Source organism: Drosophila pseudoobscura, chromosome 2 (genome assembly GCF_009870125.1).
Source record: "Drosophila pseudoobscura strain MV-25-SWS-2005 chromosome 2, UCI_Dpse_MV25, whole genome shotgun sequence".
Classification (NCBI taxonomy): domain Eukaryota; kingdom Metazoa; phylum Arthropoda; class Insecta; order Diptera; family Drosophilidae; genus Drosophila; species Drosophila pseudoobscura.
This window is the reverse complement of record NC_046679.1, coordinates 19377521-19396564: the sequence shown is the minus strand read 5'-3', so window position 1 is coordinate 19396564 and position 19044 is coordinate 19377521. Positions and strand designations below refer to the sequence as shown.

Sequence of the window (19044 nt, the reverse complement as noted above, 5' to 3'; positions counted from 1 at the left end):
TTCACTTTTACCACAAATCTAATATACCCCAATACTCATTTTGAGTATCGGGTATAATTATCGCAAGGCTCGAGGCCAATCCAATTCGACTAGGAACTAAGCAGCATAGGATATTTCAGCAAAGGGTATCTTTTGATAGTGGTAGATAGAAAGAGGGTATATACTGTTTGTATATACAAAGACAACTATCGTTGTTGGCTTGAGATGAAAGACTTGCAGCATACCAAACTTTTTGCCAGTGTAAAGCTGTAGCTTTTCTGTCAACTTTGTAATTCTTCGTCTGTCAATTTCTTGAGTAAACTTAAATATGTATGTAATTTGGCCTCGCTGCCACAAGTTGCAAGAGCTGCAAAAATTAGTTGACCATGCACTCCGGCAGCCAGAGGTTGGAGCTGATGGTTCCCGTCGCCCTGCTGCTGCTTCTTGTAGCTGTGGATGGATGCAGTGGTGCCGCCAATAGCCTGTTCACACCAGCTGGGAATGCCACATCTTCATCTAACCTTAGTCTGAGTCGCTCGAAGCGAGTGGCACTCTTCGATGGTCAAGGCGTGCTCAAGGTGTGGGACATTTATCAAAACATGTGGCAATCGATTGTTCAGTTGCTGTTCTCTCCCAGTTTGTCTGTGGAATAGCGTATCCCATTCCGCAGGAGGACACTGTGCTATCTGTTTGGGGTTTCGTCAACTACCAAAACCAATTCACACCCCCACCTGTGCCCATATATTGGTGGAGTTTCTGGAATACCTCAACCTTTGAGTCCGTGGCCAGGGAGTGGCGTAGAGATATGCAAACACAACTTAGACAGGACGAGACCCGCACTTGGCTGTACGATGTCATTGAAACTAGCCTGGAACAGTGAGTAGATGATGTCAAATTGGGTTCACGTAGTCTCCAAAATGTTCTTTCAGGTTGGACGCCGAAAACGGTGGAGTGTGCCTGCTGAGAAGCATCTGCGAGATATCTCAACGCCCCTTCCAGCAGAGCAACATTTTCAGCGAGATACTGAATGCGGTCTTAGTGTAAGTACATTTCACTTTTTCTCCTCTCATTCAATCCACTTTGTCGCATAGACCTCCCTTGGATAATGTGGCAGGGAAGTATCTGCATGCCAGGGACGGGGGACGTGCTGGCGCTGATTGTCGGAGGACCTACAGCGATTGCAGCAATAAACTCTGGAGCCGGCTGAACCATATATCTAAGATTTCGCTTTGAGAACAGGAATGTGATTACACGGAGAAAAAGTTGAAAAATTATATACGAGTAGCTACTATAAATAACCAGAAAAAATGTAAAGAATGTCAAGATTATAATCCAACGTAAGGTATATTTTATTTCACCTGAAATCCCGATCCAATTCGCAATTGGATTGTTCATTGTTCACCTTCTTATTATGATATAATTTTTTATATGTTCTTAGTTGTCGGTTCTCTATAGGCGATGGTGTATCCCCTCAGTGTAGATGTTCCTAACCATATACCTTTGTTTTACATCAATTTAAATTTGTTTTAGAAAATGTTCTGCAGCTACTCGTTCTTGTATCTTGTATCTTTGTTTCCTCTTGTTTTTTTTCGATTCGCTTTATTTGCAGTTTTATTGTTTCCCTCCCTCGTAGGGGGTGCTCGTGTGAGATTTTTACTAATTTCCAAGCCAAGTTGAACTGTAAACAATGTCAGCAGAGAAACCAAATGAAAACGAATGCAGCTAACAAAACACCCAGGGGCAAGGCCGGAGACGGGGATTGGGCCAGGCTAACGAACAGCAGTCCTCGTCCTAGTCGTAGTCGTCGTCGTCGTCGTAGTCGCAGCAGTGGCAAAAATTTTGTAGCATGCAAAACATTTGTCAAATGTAAATTAGCAAAGAACTGTGCAGGAGGAGGCGGCAAGGGCTTGGCATTGCCACCGCTGCTACTGCTATTGCGGCTGCTGCTGCTGCTGCTGCGGTTTTTCCTCGTAGCCATTGCTCTGTGGGAGGTGTTTGTGGGGGTGTGGCCGATGGGGAGTGGAAGCGGTTTGAGCGGGTGTTTGCCTGGTACAAATCGCATAAAATCACACTTAATGCCCGCAGGCAACATGCAGCATGTAAAAAGTGCAGCGAGGCGTGAATGTCGCTGGTACACACAAGCTTCTGCATGTGTACAGAACACAGGACACAGGACGTAAGACACAGACACACACATGCCCCGGCATCGGTGCAATGTTGCAGCTGAACGCAAATGCGGAAGCATTAACATGGTTTGCCCCCCGCTCCACTCTCTTCCATCCTTTTGCCTGCCTCTATTGTTCCCAATTATCATGGAACGCAAACGACAATGCTTAATTTTTGTTATCCAAAAGTTTAACTTTGCCTCACTGCACCTCCGCCTCCACCTGCACCGATATCTCCGCCCACACATACACTCCAGAAAAATTAAAAAAAAAAACAAAAATCCTCCAAAAGTACAAGTCAAACTTTAATAAGCGCCATTTCTGCTGCTCGTGTCGTTGGTCCACATGGCGTATGAGCAATTTGCATTCGCACAAAACAAAGTTCTGGGCGAAGCTCTGAAGTGAATTTTATCGCAACCAGATACCAGTTACCCAACAAAAGAAGTTGAATTTCTACACTGAGAGGAAGAACCTTCTAAAAATAAGAATTTAGGGATGTAGCTTGGATACATATATTTAATATCTTTTTTAATCAATTTAATGGATTGTTAAATAGGGCAAACGCGAAAATATAGATGACATCATGTTGCCATACCAGAGGTCGAAAGAATCATGTTCTCTTGGAAACTGTAAGAACATTCCCAGAGTCATGATCATACGATTAGCAGCTCTCGTTTTAAGTCGTTGAACTCCAACTCGATGTTGTCTTCACACCTTGGTGCGAAGTGTGTGGTTCGTTCAATGAACTGATGATCTATATATCTTTTAACTGTAACAGTATTTCGTCATGAGACTGCACAAATTTAAATCGGTATAGAAAATATGGGTTAGTTGATGCAAGTGATTAGCACTATGCTTTAATAAGTCAAAGAAATTAGCAAAATGCTTCGCTTTGCCTCTTATTCCCTGACAATTCTTCCGGAGAGAAAGTTGCTTGGCTTTTTGGCCTGCTGAGTCGACCTGTCGTCGCGCTTGTTCCATATCCAAAAATGTTGTTGCCTTGCTTCAGTATTTTAATTATGTCAAATATACCCGCCTTTTCGGTGCTGTTCTTGTTGTTATTGTCAAAATGTCAGCAGCCAATTAGAGAGAAAGAGTGAGAGAATGAGTTAAAGGCTGCTGCTGTTCCTTGTCGGTCTTGTCGACGGAATCGTCTTCTCCGGCCTCATCGGCGTCATCGCGAGTCACTCAATGTCACTCTGCCGCTGTCCGTCCGTCGCTATAGTTGTTCTCCTTCTTGCCACTGGTGGTTGTCAGGGCGCTGGGGTTGCTCGGTTTCGTTCAGGTCGGGTCCCAAACTCCCCGACCAGGCATGGGAATGTATTTAGATGCCAATGCCACTTCAGCGCCTGTCACGGCCCTGCTCTGGCTCTGGCTCTGGCTTCCCCAAATGCCTTACTTGGCCTTGTCGTCATTTGCATAAGAAATTTATCTCAATGAGTAGCTAATTGGGAAATTGTGACATGCCTTCTTCTTCGGTGCTCTGCTCCTCCCTCCCACCATATCTCCCCAGACTCTCGGCTCTCGGGTTCCCCCTAAGCCAACAAAAGGGCTGCGCAAATCCGTGGCCCGTTAGTTTTATTGCACTAATCCTTGAACTAATTTAGAGGCAAAATGAAGAACGAAGCTGATGCTGATGCCGATGCCGAGAGTCTTGGCATTTTAAAATTAAGTCTAGGCATATTGGTTCATATAATTCAAGTCATATAACTAGATCTGAGCACTACAAAAGACTGAGCAATAAACTGCACAACAAAAAAGTGTCTAAAGATCTTTTTTTTTTTCTGTGAAATGCTATAAATATTCAATATTCAAAGGGGAATAATTCTTAACAAAACCTTAAGCTAAAAAAAATCTCCAGATTGCTATGGAGATTGATATTTTATAGCTGTTTGCATCTCTAATTTATTTTCTGTAAATCAATACACAATACACCAAATATCCTTTGACAGGGCTCTGTTTTAATGGAGCCACTTGAAAGCGGAAAATGTAAGGCTATTAAAAGGATGTTCATGTGAGATGGCCCTATTCAAGTGTCCGGCATTGTAGAGAGTGTGGCAATCAGCGTTTGACTAACTAATTGCGTATACGCTATGCTCTCTGCCATATCATAGACGGTTTAATTTAGACACACACACACACTTGGGCACTCACACAGAGATAGAAAGGCACACACACGAACACATAGAGAGTGCCACATTCATGGCCACAAACTGAATTGGCTAACTGAGCTCATTAGCAGCCGCTGTCAGGGTCTATATTCCCTCTCTGCATCCCTATATGTGAGTAGGAGGCGTTTTCCCCTATCCCCTGTCCAATTACCTATTCGATAATGTGAGGCAAACCAAATGAAATTAATTGCACATTTTAATTGACAACGCATCAAATCAATTTGCATGCCAGTCAGTCCGCCGGCCACCAGACAACGATTAACGAATGAACGAATGGAATGTGGCCTGGCGGACGAATGGAAATGCAACCAGGATGAGGTGCTGTGGCCTGGGGGCCGTTCTATGCCCTATGCGATTGGCCCTTTACGCATCCATAATGAGGCAGGTGCGCATTTTGTTGCTCCTTTGACGGCCAATAAATTATCGTAGGTGTGCGCCAGGTCGCGCTAATCTCATGTATATTATTTGTAGGCCAACCACATAGATATCTGCGACCCCTGGCCAGTGGCCAAATATCTTTTAGACCCCTCCCACTTATCCCATCTATTAGCAAATATGTACATATATGTGCTGGTATTTGGGCCAACTGATTTGGCCCACATTATTGAGATTGCTGAGCCAACTAAATGAGATTGTTTAATTTCACATTCACCTGACAATTAAAGTATTGATTTTTAAATTTAATTAAGTCCTTAGACGTCCTTGCAACATTGACATTGGGCTTGTATTCATTCACTTTTAGCAAGCACTGAAATGCTTTTAAATGTTTCGTTTTATTTTTTTTGACACCAACTTTAATTATGTGCAAATGTATATTGGTTTTGTGTTGATTTGCATAAAATTAGTAATTGGAAAACAGGTCAAAAATTAATAATATGAGAAATAAAGTGCACCATTTAAAGGAAATATAGAGAAATAATCCTTTATCTTTGTTTTAGTCCAATTAAATGTACAATCGGAATTAAGCTTTATATTTCAATTCATATTGTTTCAGAGGCTTTTCACAAATAATAGGAGGAAGTGCAAATGAATTTATAGCGAATCGACAAGTTATTCCCATTTTCGCCATACTGAATACGTTTTTTGGCTTTCCATTTTCATTATAATACCACTGCTGTGTTGGTCGAGAGAGTTCAATTAGTTAAAGTCACAGGCGTACGAATATATTCATTTCCATTTTCGCTTTTCCCACTGTGTTAAGTGTCACTTGCAATGAAAATTTTCCACACTTTGAGGGTATTTTAAAATTAATTATAATTGCACACACTGCCAAAAAAAAAGGAGCAGAAAAATGCAAACATCACCAAATGAGAAAATTAAACTGAAACCAGCAACAGAATCAACAACAACAACAACAGCAACAACAAACAACTGACATTTAAGTTTGTGGTGTCAGCAAATGTAACAAGTTGGAATGCCATGGTAGATTGCCTCGAAACAAAAATACCCATTAAAAGTGGTGTACTTATAAATATATTTGAAAATGTGAATACTTTTAATTGATAGGAATTAATATAATAGCAGTTGTTGCGGCGCTGGCATAATATTGTAGATATAGGGTTTGAAGACCTACAGCCTAGCTCTTTATTATCATGTTTATTGATAAATAATTGTTCATTATCTTTTTTAATCTTAGAAAACTTGTATATGATCTGCAGACTACAACTACTCGAACACAACATAGCCTTTGACCTATAAGAGTACCTCCTATACGAAGGTGAAGGTAATGTGTAATGAGTGGGAGATGGCGATGGAAAGACGAAGGATTGGGTCAGGTCAGTAGAGCTGTGCAGGATGGGATGGTGCTGACCTCTTTCACTGCAGCAATTCAACGCACAGCCACATGATTAATACTTGATTAAGGTTGGGACTATATATACTACATATATATGTATATATGAATCGGTTTGTATATGTGTACGTGTGAGTGGGTGACAAAGTTGTGGGGAAACGCTTGAAGTTGTGCGGACATCGCCCAAGATGGAGTTTATCTGAGGCTCGCTCTCTCTCTTTCTCGTTTCCTGCTAACTCTACTCTCTTCTCTTTCTAATTTCCTACCATCTGCGTGGGCTCCTTCTCTCGTTCTTCCCCTTGTGTGCAACAAACTTGAGGTAGCTCTTGAGGTAGCAACCGCAATAACAGCACCATCAGAAAATTGCACTTGCCGGCGTGCGTGTGTGTGTGACCAAGTGCCTCTGTGTGGGTTTTGTGCATTTTAATGCCCTTGTATGCGTGCATGTAATTTATGTTTTTCAACTTAATTAAAGTTAATTTTTAATGCTGCCTGCCACGACGGGCGACAGGTTTCTGGTCTCTCTGCGGCCATGGGGGCGTGACAAGTGCATCAAAGGCGTCCGCAAACATTTTAACACCACTCGCCCGTTTTCATGCTGGTGACATTAAACAGCTGCAACTGCAACAGCGCAGAGGCAACATCGAGACTGGGGCAGTATCAGTATCAGAAGCATAGCGTGGATGCCACCCAGCAAAAGCAGAAACTTTTGTCATGCAATGAGGTCAACAATGGCCACAGAATACTATATGCTATAATTTTGTCCTTATCTGCCTTTTTTCTTGCTGCTCACTTTCAGCTGTTTAATAATAATGCCAATTAAATGCATGTTGCTGATTGCACCGCAAGGATGAAAAAAACGGAAAAAGCACTCGAAACACGCACAAGTTAATTATAAATTACAAATGACAGAACAACAGCAAATAAATATCATCAGCAGCCACGTGCCATCCCAGTATATATTAAGTAAAGAACACAAAAACTAAACAGAAAAGACCTAAGGATACCCCTTACTGTGATGGCGATCTAATAGTAACCTGAAAACTGTGAGAAGCTGTTTAGCTTTTTTATTCGTCTTTATAACAAAGTTTTGAGGCAGTTTTGCGCCTTGGCAAAGACTGTGTGTATTGTTGTTGTGTTCTGGTATTGACTCAGCCGGAATAGGCATCGGAGCCATGGTCAGAGGCGAATCATAGCCAAAAAGAATATTGAAGTACCTGTATATCAAAAGAAATTTGTTCCCGATGCAATACCTTGGTATTTTAAAGCTTTTGGTTAAACATAGTCGAACGATTTTCCATGGTAAAGCTGTGCCGGAGACGCTTAGGCATGGCTTGATGCAGGATTCACATCCACAAAAATTAGTTTATTAAATTTGTTGTACTTTTGTGACATCTCCTTCAACAACTCTGAAACGTTTTGTTATTTTAGGTTTCAGTCAAACACGTGTGTTTATATTTCTATTTTCACATCCAATTCAATCTCAGTTGTTGTTTATTTTTGAAAGCAAAAGGAAACAAATCCATATGGTAGGTATAGATGTAGTTAAACATCATCCGTGTAGGGGGAAATGCTGTCAAAGCTCAATGGGCAGTGGCTATGCATGATTTGTTCGCAGTTCTCCTCGCGCAGATGCGGCATATGACGCTTTTCGTGTTCGTCCAGGCTGAAATGGTATTAGAAGAAGATATTGTGTAGAAGATAGCTATAGTCGTCGGCAAATCAGAGTCTGAAACTTACGTAAAGACATATTTTAAAAGCTTAAAGAGAAATCCCTGACCATGATCCCCGGCCAGAGCCGTGCAATAGGCCTTCAGTACACACGCCCGCCCATCGAAGCCACTCCGATCGATTAGCTCGTGGAGCAGCTCATAGGTGTCTCTTCTAAAGGGTCGATTCTCACGCTTAACCAGCACTGGGGTATTGGCCCTAAAGCCGTAGCCATGCGCCCAGACAATGGGCGAGGCGATCACATTGTTCTTGGCATTCACGCGGAACTTGATGGAAAAATGGGAAAAGCGTTTCGGTATAAGCAACGAGCGATTGCCCAGATTAAATATTTGAGTTACCCACAAATATGCGAGTGGTTTCTATTATATCCAGGTATCTTTTTGCCCTGCTGCGGGGCATGGTAGAATTATGTTCTAGTCCCGCGGCTATGGAGAGCAAGGTGAGAAGGAGGTACAACCGAAGCGTGCACATTGTAACCGATGCAAGAACTCAACTAACGGGGAAACGGAGCCCCCAAGAGCCCCTCGTTGATGTCATAAAAATGGAAACTGACTGTGTCTCGGGAAGTAGTTATCACTAAGGTGTTAATTAAAAAGAGATGGATGAACTCACTCTCTGGCACTCACCTGAATACCAATTTGAGAAGCTTGAAGAGCATGCCGCTCTTCTGCTCCGACTTGTCCACATCGAGAACGGCCGTGCAAAAGGACTTCAGCATACAGGCCCGACCATCGAATCCATGGCTGAGAGGGAGTGGGAACTCAATTACAGTGGAATCAACTGGCCAACTAGCACAGAACTTACCCATCCAGAGCAGTCTCCAGTTTCGAGAATAAATCCCGCTTAAAGAGGCGAAAGAAGACGGCATTATCCTTTTTCTGCTCCTCGATTGACGGGAAGGGATAATTGGTGCGGAAGCCATAGCCATAGGCGTACAACGTATTGATTGTCAGCAGAGTGTTCTTCCCATTGGTGCGCCACTGCAAAGAGCACAGAGGACTCGTATGATTAGGGGGCCAATTAAAATGGGATTCCTTTTCAGACAGTGGATAAAACGCACCGACATACGGGATCCCTTGCTGAACTGAAGATATCGCTTGCCACGTCGCAGTATCCTCGTCCCATTGTTGGCCAGCAGCTGGCTAGGGCTGGAGTCGGGGCTCGAGTTGTCATAATGCATGTCAAAGCTGTTCTCGTTGTGCTCCCTGTACCTGGACCCGGTCATGGAGGCTTCAGCAAGCCCATCAAAATTGTCAACCTTGTGACTGACAGCCGAGCAGGTTGAAAACTGTTGAACCATCAGCAGGAGGAGTGGCACTGCGAGCTGCAGCATCAGCATTGTTGCTGCGGAAGTCCATGCTGACAGATGCGTCATCGAGATGAACTTGATTGGGCTGTGTGTAGCACTAATTAATACTATTGATCGCTGGCAGAATTTCCCTAAAATATCTTCACTTTGGATTTAGTAATTGCTGTTCACATTTCAACTCTGAGCTCTGTTTCGTTCTGCTTTCGAGACCCGCTTCTGTACAATTCCCTCAGGCTACTGATATCAGCTCGGACATATTCAATCTGACCGACAAAAATACAAAAACCAGTATAAGAACCAGGCACATGGGGAGAAGGTGGAGGTGACCATTGAAACAAACAAACAAACGAGGAAAGAACGTGAAGTATTCTTTGTGTTTATTGGTGGCGTTGCTTATTTATTTATTGCTCCGTGTGGTCTGGTGACATCTCGTGTCTTCTCCATTTATGTCTCCACACTTCACACCACTTCTGTTTTGCTCTGATTTGGAATTCTAGTTCTGGACATGACATTTACTTGTTAACACTTTTTCTCCATTTTTTTCTAGAATTGCTGCTGCTCGTGCTGACGCTTGTTGACGTCCACAATTTTCCCGTTTACCAACCTAAACGGGGCTAAAGCACCGCTAAGGGGGTGCGGTTGATAGAAAAATGTGTGAACTCTTTGTAGCACTCGAAAGGCTGAGAAGAGTCGACAAAAACTACAAGGTTGTACATATCTTTTTGGTTGTGCTTTTTTTTAGGGGTCAATAAATTATTCAATTCAATGTATTATTATTTGATTGATATGCATCTTTCATTTATAAATAAAAAAATATTGTATAAGATTGTATAATGGCGGTAAAACGGTTTATATTTATTTTGATTACAATTTAAGTAATATAATAATAATTTGTTTATGAGTTTTGAGACAGCATTAGACACACAAAATTACAATAGATTTATCTCAAAAACATTCTCATATTTTCATTGACCAAATTCCTCTTGTACTCGTGTTTCAAGAATATCTAAACTCATTTTTCATAGAGCAGCAGCAGCATCATCATTAAAATGCAATCTTTCAAAGTCGGATTTCGTCTATTGGACGATTAATGCGTACCCATATTTCTAAAAGCCACAAAATGCAGCAGTCCTGGAGCAATAGTCGTTAAAATGTTCCCACGCCGCCTCGAGCTCACAAATGCTGAGAAATCTTCCAAGTCTGTTGATTGAATAAAACTTTTGGCAGCTCGGTAGGGAAAAAGCCAACAAAGTTTGCCAAACGTATTTTTATTTCTTTTCAATTAAAGTCCGTCAGGAAGCCGGAATGATGATAATGATGAGGAGCAGGAGGTGCCAACAGGACTGACACACACATCAGTCTCACAGACAACATCAATTCCTTTCCCGGGGCGCCGGTAGAGCCAGCAGCTGTGACAAAGGAGAAGGAGATGGAGGATGGCAGGTGAGGCCAAGTTGCAGCTGAGGAAAAGATATATGAAGTGCCATTTTTTAACAGGGCTCAACAAGTGCGCGCCAGTCCCCCTCACTCCCAGACAGAGGCCAACCGGAGTGGACACTTAAGAATAATTTGATGGGGAACATTTTTAAGTATCGCACAATTTATTGGGCATAATAATTTTTCGGTGGCGTCGTGTATTTGCCAAAGGCCAATTCTAGCAGAGAAAAGTGACAGTCGTACTGGGCGGCGCAGTCATCGAGGTGGGCCTGGCGATAGGCCTTATCATAGTGAACGATATCCGAGTTCTCGTGCAGTTCCCGTGTGAAAATTCGCTGCTTCGGCAGGCTATAAAACAAATTCTATTACACAGAGACTTGAGGTGTATCAGCTTAGATTACCTGAATATCGTGCGTAGCATCTCACCGACCATGTTCATCTTTGTTCGCTGAAAGTACTGACGACTCTCGCAGAGGGTACGCAAGACGCAATCACGGCCATTGTAACCCATGCTACAATATGGGAAAACGAAACATATGAATTATTTATATGATAAAGAGGAAACAAGAAAGAAAGTATAACTATAAATGAACCACAACGAAAGGTAAAACAATGACAGGGTATATATGCAGTTTTCCCATACTTATCCACAATTGTCTCGATCTTCTGATAGATCATACTCCGGGAGCGTCGTCGAAGCACAGCCGGTGCCACGGGATGCGTTGAGAAGCCGTGCAAATGCTGCAACACCCAAGTGGTGTTGGGCAAATCATAGGCCACGCCCCAGTTGATGCCGAAACTGTTGTATGCATAGTAGGGATTGCCGATGATGCCCACCGTGAAGCAGACAGCAACCTGACCAGGGACAAAGTAACAAACTGTTGTCGGTGGGTGCATGTACATATGGATGTAGGTATGTATGGATGGATATGGATGGGAATGATACATACGGAAAACGAGGAGCCCTCGGGAAAGCTGAGATAACGCTTCGGACGACTGAGGGCTCGTCGCCAGCGTTGGTGGTGCAACAGCTGAGAGGATGGAGTCGGGTTGTCTGCCATGGCGGTTGCACGTTCCATCATAGTCATCAATGTTGGCGGCGGCCATAAATCATGGGTGACATTGCCAGGAGCCAGCAAGGGACCCAGACTCAGACCCAGACCCAGAGCAGAAGTCGAGGGCGTTGCATTTGTCGGTGCAATTAAATCGTAAATCAAAAACTTTGCAACAATTAAACGATAATTAAACAATGCGGAGTGCGCGTAAATCATGACAAAGCTACGTAGCACGTGCCGTTTGCCTTGCAGCTCGAAAAGCGACTGAAAACTGCACTCAAGCCGAGACAATGGATGGGCCCGAGACAGACCTGACAGGGAGAAGCGGCGCTCTGGCTCTGAGTCTGGCTCTGGCAGTGGAAGTAAAATTGGCAAAGTGCAAATGTGTCAATTGTCAGTTAACGTTTAGAATGCTCTTGCAGACACTTGCAGCAGTCACGTTTACAATAAACACAGCCACACAGCCACACAGCCATACAGCGGGTGTGAAGGCGAAGGCCCTGTTGTTTGGGCAGGAAGGAAAGCCCCAGGCCCGAGCCCAGGCATGTGCTGCACCTTAATTGAATTGCCTGCACCTGAACCTGTCGATGCCATGCAAAAGGTCGAACTGCCTGTGCCACGGCGATGACAAAGATCGATGGCCGTGGCAGGGAATTGAGTTGGCTCCTACTTTGCCGTTCATATTTGCTAACTGAACTGCCAACAGTCTTTATGAGATTGCCATGGCCTCATAATAAACCGATTCTCTTATGCACTAAGGCACTCGCAAATGCATACGAGTAAGTGAAGGCACGGCTGGCACCAGGAAAGTATATTACTCATAAAAGTGATCACAGATCTTCGGGGAAGAACGTATACTTAATTTAATGACTATGTTTTTATAGAATTAGCAATGAAAAAATGCAGTATGAGCTATATATTTACGATATCAGTTATGTTTCATGGAATTCTTTCGCAAACTTGCTTCTAATATGGTATATTCATTTCTCAGTGTAGTATACTCGTATGTTTATGTGTGTAACAGCATAAGTATGCTGTTTAATTTCCTAAGGAGATTCCATTCATAGCCTGGCAAAAACTTTTTACCCTTCCCCAGCGAGTTGTGGCATTGTGGCATTGCGGCTGTGCGACTGTGCGACTGTGCGACTGTCAACTTCAATGTTGCGGTCGGGGTGAACAAACAAACAAACAACTTCATTAACCCCATAGGGCATACATCCAATACACATATCCTACACACTCCCACTCATGTGTACGGGTATGGCGTGTATATACACATCGGATAGAGGCAATTGAGGCCAGGCCCCGCTTAGCTGACCCATTAGAGGGAAAAGCGCTCGTCAGGGCAGAGGGAAAGAGCGAAAAGTCAGTGGGGAAAATGGCATGGCATCAGGCATCAGGCATCAATTGTGGGACGACGCTAAGCAAAGCAGACAATCGAAAAGCGAAACCAATCGAGGGAAAACAATCATGAAACACAAGACGGAACAGAAGACACCGAAAATCCTCGACACGTGAATCAAGGCGATGGGAGCCGTGTTAAGGTCAAAACCAAAGCCGGATGAGAATGCGGATGAGAATATGGATGAGGATGCGTACACATATGAAGATGGGAACGAAGGACAAAGTTGGGGCAGAGGCAAGACAGGGCAAGACAAGTCAAAGGCAAAGGCAAAGGCAAATATGGTAACTTTTTGACGACCACTTGAAGCTTAGCAGGGCTCTGAAATTGACGCTTAAATTCGAACAAGGCTCAAGTCCTTTGATTACCATGACAATGCCTGTCACTGTCACTGTATCTGTGAGAGCGGATATGCGGTTGTGCGGGTGAAATGGGTGTGTGGTTGAGTTTGCCGTGCCGCTTGTTGATAAGACATTTTACAGATTGCAGATAGTTTAACATGGCCCGCAACATATATTGCTCTCCTCTCCCCAATTATGGCCTAATTTGTTATGCATTTTTCGAGCATTGGCCTCAAAGTTAAAGTTGCCGAACCGCAGGAAGACAGACTCTGACTCTGATAGTCCTCGCCCCTACGGATATTAAACTATTTCCGAAGCATACAAAAAGCCAATTTAAATGCTAATATAAAATACCAACATTTTATTATTATGCCAAGAGCACGCACCCCCTCTCCCTCTCCGGCACAGGGTGGAGCAGGACAGCAGACGGGTAGGGACAACGACCACTTCGGGTGCGAAGTTTTCTTGGTCGCACTGTGCGTGATAAGCCAAGTGGCTTGGCTGATTTTGGCACAGACACTCCCCCAAAGAGGCAGTCGGTGAGTGGAACATAAGGGGGGCTGGGGGTCTGCCACTTGAAGCATGTAAAGTATCCACATATGGGTGGGGGTACGGGTACATGCCCATACATCTATGTATGTACATATGTATGTACGATTGCCCGTATATATGTATGTACATTTGGTTTCGGAAATATAAGACAGTTGGATGTAGTAAAATAGCTTTACTTAATGCTTTATATTTCTAGGTCTATAAAATCGAATGATTCATTCCATATTCTGGCAAAGCTGTAGTTAACTAATGATTATATTTTTTAATTAAATAAGTATTTAATCAATGATTGAATAATGAGGTATATACTTGGGTGTATAGGAATAGCATATATCCAAACAATATTATATAAAGAAAAAACTGAAGGCTTGATGACTAATTTATTCACTTGTATCTCGCCTAGAGATTACAGTATAAATTGTAGTAAAACGCCCAAGCATTTCTATGGTGCCCGATTTTTTGTCTGTCTCTTGGGCTTAAAATTGTATACAAAAGCCAGAAGAGAGCTCTTAAAAGCCAGTCCAAACATTCAAATACGAAATCTGAGAACAAAATTTGCTGACAATTTTCACACACAAGAACTTGAGATAATTTCCCTCAAATCTCATGAATGACCAGAGCTAGAGCTGATGACCCACACTCACCTGTCTATCATTGTCTCCAGTCGACTGTAGAGCTCACGTCGGTGTCTGCGTTTGATTTGTGCTTTGGCCGATTTCTTTGTGGTCCAGCCATGGGCATTCTGCAGGACCCATGTGACATTGGGCAGGTCGTAGGCAACGCCCCAATTGATGCCCAGACTGAGATACAGCAAGTTGGGGTTGCCGATAACACCGGTGGTGAGACAGACAGCGGCCTAAATGTTGTCGGAAATACATATTTCATTTAATGTCGGACTCCAAAGCTTCAGCCAGGGGACTCACCGATGCTGATGAACCCACGGGAAAGGCCACAAAGCGTTTGCCTCTCGAGAGTTTGCGCTGTGACGATAAAGCAGCATGTGGTGTCAGTGGGTCCTGTCCCAGCTCCAGCTCCAGCTCTAGCTCTTGTTCCAGCTCCCGTCCTTGGGTGATGAGTCCTGGCGGAGTCAGCGTGACATTGTTGACTTTGCCGGCTTCGTGACTTGTTGTCGATAGCAGCGGCGGGGCAAAAACATGCAGAACATCGTTCTTGGACTGACTTTGGCATTGGCCCAAGAAAAATGCTGTGAGCAGTAGCTTCGGCCAAGTTGTAGACATTTTTCCAACTGATTTGAAGTTTTTGGCCATCGATTTCGACGGCCATCCGCCGATTTTTTTCCTATTTCTTTGTTTTATCGTTCTATCAAAATGCCAAGTTGTTAATTTAATTATAACTTGGCCAGCTGACCCCATTCCGCGTCGCGGGCCCAACTAATGTCTTAGCCAAACAGTGCAGCCACTGTATTGCGGTCAAGCCATGATTCCGTAACAAATTGAACAGCCACGCGAACCGGCCACTGTTCCATTCTGGAGTTTAGCGTCGATCCGGTGAATGTCCATTTCTTTAGTTCTTCGGTAGGCATCGCTGGGTTCGCTATGGAAAATCGAAACTGGTTGAGATTGGTCCTCGCCAGCTTTCTGCTGGCTCTGGTCTGCGCGGAATCTCAGCCCAGCTCCAATGCTACGTCCAGCAATGGCTTCACCTACATGCAGGAGAAGACCCATTTCTTGCACCGCCAGAAACGTTGGCTCACCTTTGAGCTGGGCTCGTCTTTAACGGTAAGATAAATGGTTTAGCTTTTAAAATAATAAATTATTTATTTATATGCGTATCTTTGGCTTAAAGATTACAGCCAATTGTGCCAAGGCCATTCTAGAGACAATACCCAAAGGACTGCTTTGGTTGGCAGAGGCTACGAGTATCTACGAGCTACCTGCGGCAATTGAGGATTGGATACCGCGTCGGGTGGGGAAACCAAAAGTAAAACCAGCACCACCACTACCGCCGCCACCTCCTCCTCCTCCACCCCCGCCTCCACCTCCACCACCACCCTCAACAGAATTTGCTTTGCAACCGCAAACTGTTGTGGTGCCCCTTAGTCCGTCGGATCCCATACAGTCGTTCTACTTTGCCTATCCGCAAGGCATTCCCACAGAGAACCGGCGCAAGTCCTTTACCCATCAAGTGCAGGCCGGCTGCCCGGCTTCGCATCTGGTCAAGGATGTGTATGGCACCTTCTACTGCCGACCATCGGCCATGTCCAGACGCTTGCGACGCGAACTCCAGAGAAATGGCGCCCATGTGGTGAACGAGGGTCAGAGTCCGCATGGAATGCTCTTCGACATGGTCACTCTGTTGTCCACCATGTAAGCGGGCTTTATCGAACCTCTCCACTCTCCCCCTAACTGAATTTCTTTCCTCCTTTTGGCAGGTATAATTACCAGCCAAATTACTGCATCATGCGGACGCTGTGCGAGGCCCGTCTTCTGCTGGCTCCCCCGGGCCTGACGCTCTTCCACGATATATTCCGCATAATGCTGCGCTACGTACATCCGGAGATTGCCCATAAACCGAAATATAGGGAGGCCTTCACAGCCGGACACTCGCTTCACGAATGCGCCAGTCTGTATGGACCACACTGTCGTCAAAGTTTTTTGCTGCTCTTAACGGAACCATTTCGCGAGAAAATTGACCGTTGATTAAATAAAAATAAAAATCGGAATAAGGCAAACCAAAAATATAAATGAATTTATTGGATGCGGATGAATCGCATAGCTCTCCGGGCAACAGAACTCCAGTTCATGGGTTATAAGAAATTGTAATTGTATTAAAATCGATATTCTCTCACATAGAAGCAAAATAAATTTGGCAAAGGAAATACAAAAATGTATGACAGAAAAAATTATATTTTATTGCGTGTCAGGCCAAAAAGTGGAATCGAAATTAAGTAAATACCCAGAAGTGACATTTTTATTGACACTATTTTCGACCAATTTTTGTGCCCTACCATGCAGAATGGATTGGATATGTGTTCTATGGAAAATAAAATATATTTTATACGACAAATATGGTTAAAGAATTCTTTTTTTTCAGTTTTAAGACTCTTGAAGGATTCTTTATTACAAATGCTACCAACTCGTAGATTAAAATCAGCAGGGGCTTCCACAACTGATTGGTCGAACTGGAAGTGCAGTTCCCTTCATGCGCATTGCTCTCTGGATTCCCGTGCTTTATATTTCATAATTTGTATTATTTGCTTTTGACTTTACAACGCTGACAATTGGACTGGAAATGGAAACAAAACAAGAGAATTTCCCGCTGTTGACATATGTAAAATTTACATGCTACTGCAATCAGTGCATGCCGTATTGACAGCAGGAGAACAGTTGCGCCGTCCCCGTCCCCGTCCCCAGAGGGTGAGCAGAAAGGCAGTGTGAATGGAAAAACCTGTTAAGACCAGTCCCCTGTGTGAGAGAGAGTTGGCAGACACCCGCTAATCAGGGCCATCAACATGGTACTTGAGCTAATAAGCCGATAACGGGGAGCACACTGCCCCACGAAACCAATTTGAATCGGTCAATGAGTTTAGTTTCAAACAGAACGCGGTGCCGACAAAATGAGGCGCCTCTTAACGACTTACCACTTCAATCTGCTTGTACTATATCTCCTGGCACTGGGGCAGGTGCGAGTGCGAGTACAGGCGGAGGCTCAAACAAAGAATCTGGATCAATCACTGGCTCTGACAGGTGCAAATGCCACGCAGGTGGAGGCCAAAGTTCTGCGCCGACACAAACGCTATTTGGCATTTCCGGATGGTTCATCGGTTTCGGTGTGAGTGTGTGCGGGTGTCAAGGACCTCCGACGGCTTACTAATCTTTTTTTGTGTTTGCAGGCGGCCATTTGCATGACGATCGGCATGATTGGCAACCCCGACGTGGACTTTCTCAGCTGGGCGGTCAACTGGGGCGTCGCCTACGATCTACCCAATCGTGAGTGGGCGGTCCAGCATGCCCATGGCCTGAACGCAACCCTGGCGAAGGACGTCATCAAGCGCCGCTCGCGACGCGCCTTCTACGACGAAGTACAGTCCATCTTCAATAAGTGAGTATTCTGTATAATTCATGGATCTCATTTGGTAATACTCTTCATTCAGCATGGGCTTTAATGGGCACTCCTGTGTGGCCAGAGCTCTCTGCGAGAGTGCCAGATTCATGTTGCCCCAGGAAGAGCGGGGCAACATGCTCCAGGAGCTGGTCCGCACTGTCTTTAGCCTGCCCTCGACGCCAGTGGAAGCCCAGGAGCCCCAGGCCCATCACCAGTATGATCGCATCTACCGCCGTTCCAAACGATCTTCGAAGGAGTGCCACGAAATCTATCCGGGGTGCCAATTTTCCCTTCTGGCTCTGGCTTTGGGCAAGTACATGGCCGCCACTACAACCAAGTTGAGTGCCTTTAATTTTATGTAAATTTGTTGTAAGCAAAGATACGCTATTTGACTGAGAAAATAAAACATAGCTTTTGACTGAAACATCGACTGAAACATTGACTGATGGATCGAATACTACCAGAAATGATTCAGGGATATGATTTCGATTCATTTCACCCTGTTTTTTGTCCCTTATTATTCGAATTAAGCTCCGATTTCTACCATTTAGCTGGAGTGTCTTTATATCAAATAAATCTATAGTTTATGGTTACTTCTCTGCGTCACTAACCAAAATTATGGAATCAGATTATGCCTCTCCCAAGATATCGTGAAATATAGCCCAAGATTTTGACTGACAAGTTTCTAATACTTTCACCAACAGTTCTCTTTTCCCTTCCCATTTTTTGCCCGTCTCCATATTGAAAAGGCTGTTGAGATTTTTTTTAAAACAAATTATTTCATTCTTCTTTATTTAATAACGCGTAACATTTATTTATATATTAATTGTTTTCTTTTTTATGTTTTGTTGTCGTTTTTTAAATTGTTTTCAATTTTAGTGTTATTCATTCGCAATTGTTGCTATTATTTCCATTTGTTCTTGCATTTAGCATAGGTTTTGTTTTGTTTTATTTAGTGTCTTATATTTAAGTTTTGAATGCGTTCGTTCTTTTCATTTCCCTTTTTTAAATTGTTTGTGTTAACATATTTTATTCTAGCATTTTT

The 19044-nt window shown here is 43.7% G+C and overlaps 5 protein-coding genes across 7 annotated transcripts; 3 read left to right on the top strand and 2 right to left on the bottom strand.

Annotated features, from left to right (window-relative positions):
• The first annotated feature begins 365 nt into the window (after positions 1-365).
• On the top strand, positions 366-1291 carry LOC6897481 (HDC15381). The gene is made up of 4 exons (XM_002137594.3): positions 366-557; positions 617-855; positions 909-1019; positions 1071-1291. The coding sequence occupies exons 1-4, from the start codon at positions 366-368 to the stop codon at positions 1210-1212; spliced, it is 684 nt and encodes a 227-aa protein (XP_002137630.2). The 3' UTR covers positions 1213-1291.
• A 6267-nt stretch (positions 1292-7558) lies between these two features.
• Positions 7559-9426, bottom strand: LOC4802151 (uncharacterized). The gene is given in 6 exon segments (XM_033376725.1): positions 7559-7773; positions 7848-8173; positions 8175-8226; positions 8465-8581; positions 8643-8818; positions 8899-9426. Coding segments are annotated over 6 exon segments (1107 nt in total). The 5' UTR covers positions 9214-9426; the 3' UTR covers positions 7559-7652.
• A 1224-nt stretch (positions 9427-10650) lies between these two features.
• On the bottom strand, positions 10651-15324 carry LOC6897480 (uncharacterized). Of its 3 annotated transcripts, none has more exons than XM_002137593.3 (4): positions 14858-15324; positions 11228-11439; positions 10986-11096; positions 10651-10932 (listed from the first exon to the last, which is right to left on the bottom strand). In XM_002137593.3, exons 1-4 carry the CDS (start codon positions 15305-15307, stop codon positions 10749-10751), a joined length of 957 nt encoding a protein of 318 aa, XP_002137629.3. In that variant the 5' UTR covers positions 15308-15324; the 3' UTR covers positions 10651-10748. The 3 variants fall into 3 exon arrangements, with proteins under 3 accessions (XP_002137629.3, XP_003736681.3, XP_033241716.1); XM_003736633.3 differs by lacking the exon at positions 11228-11439 and adding an exon at positions 14579-14790 and having other exon boundaries at positions 10654-10932; XM_033385825.1 differs by lacking the exon at positions 14858-15324 and adding an exon at positions 11535-11918 and having other exon boundaries at positions 10667-10932.
• Positions 15325-15469: 145 nt separating this feature from the next.
• Positions 15470-16594, top strand: LOC4802149 (F-box only protein 11). The gene is made up of 3 exons (XM_001359089.3): positions 15470-15673; positions 15741-16261; positions 16327-16594. Exons 1-3 carry the CDS (start codon positions 15491-15493, stop codon positions 16592-16594), a joined length of 972 nt encoding a protein of 323 aa, XP_001359126.3. The 5' UTR covers positions 15470-15490.
• Positions 16595-17117: 523 nt separating this feature from the next.
• Positions 17118-18423, top strand: LOC4802148 (uncharacterized). Its single transcript, XM_001359088.4, has 3 exons — positions 17118-17724; positions 17788-17996; positions 18049-18423. Exons 1-3 carry the CDS (start codon positions 17512-17514, stop codon positions 18359-18361), a joined length of 735 nt encoding a protein of 244 aa, XP_001359125.3. The 5' UTR covers positions 17118-17511; the 3' UTR covers positions 18362-18423.
• The last annotated feature ends 621 nt before the right edge of the window (positions 18424-19044 follow it).

Coding starts and splice junctions, on each gene's coding strand:
- LOC6897481 (XM_002137594.3), top strand. CDS start 366: ATGCACTCCGGCAGCCAGAGGTTGGAGCTGATGGTTCCCGTCGCCCTG. Junction 558..616: donor ATGGTCAAGGCGTGCTCAAG/GTGTGGGACATT, acceptor GTTCTCTCCCAG/TTTGTCTGTGGAATAGCGTA. Junction 856..908: donor ATTGAAACTAGCCTGGAACA/GTGAGTAGATGA, acceptor ATGTTCTTTCAG/GTTGGACGCCGAAAACGGTG.
- LOC6897480 (XM_002137593.3), bottom strand. CDS start 15,307: ATGGGGTCAGCTGGCCAAGTTATAATTAAATTAACAACTTGGCATTTT. Junction 11,440..14,857: donor CCGTGGGTTCATCAGCATCG/GTGAGTCCCCTG, acceptor GTCCCTGGTCAG/GTTGCTGTCTGCTTCACGGT. Junction 11,097..11,227: donor ATCGAGACAATTGTGGATAA/GTATGGGAAAAC, acceptor CCCATATTGTAG/CATGGGTTACAATGGCCGTG.
- LOC4802149 (XM_001359089.3), top strand. CDS start 15,491: ATGGAAAATCGAAACTGGTTGAGATTGGTCCTCGCCAGCTTTCTGCTG. Junction 15,674..15,740: donor AGCTGGGCTCGTCTTTAACG/GTAAGATAAATG, acceptor TTTGGCTTAAAG/ATTACAGCCAATTGTGCCAA. Junction 16,262..16,326: donor GTCACTCTGTTGTCCACCAT/GTAAGCGGGCTT, acceptor TCCTTTTGGCAG/GTATAATTACCAGCCAAATT.
- LOC4802148 (XM_001359088.4), top strand. CDS start 17,512: ATGAGGCGCCTCTTAACGACTTACCACTTCAATCTGCTTGTACTATAT. Junction 17,725..17,787: donor CGGATGGTTCATCGGTTTCG/GTGTGAGTGTGT, acceptor TTGTGTTTGCAG/GCGGCCATTTGCATGACGAT. Junction 17,997..18,048: donor GTACAGTCCATCTTCAATAA/GTGAGTATTCTG, acceptor CTCTTCATTCAG/CATGGGCTTTAATGGGCACT.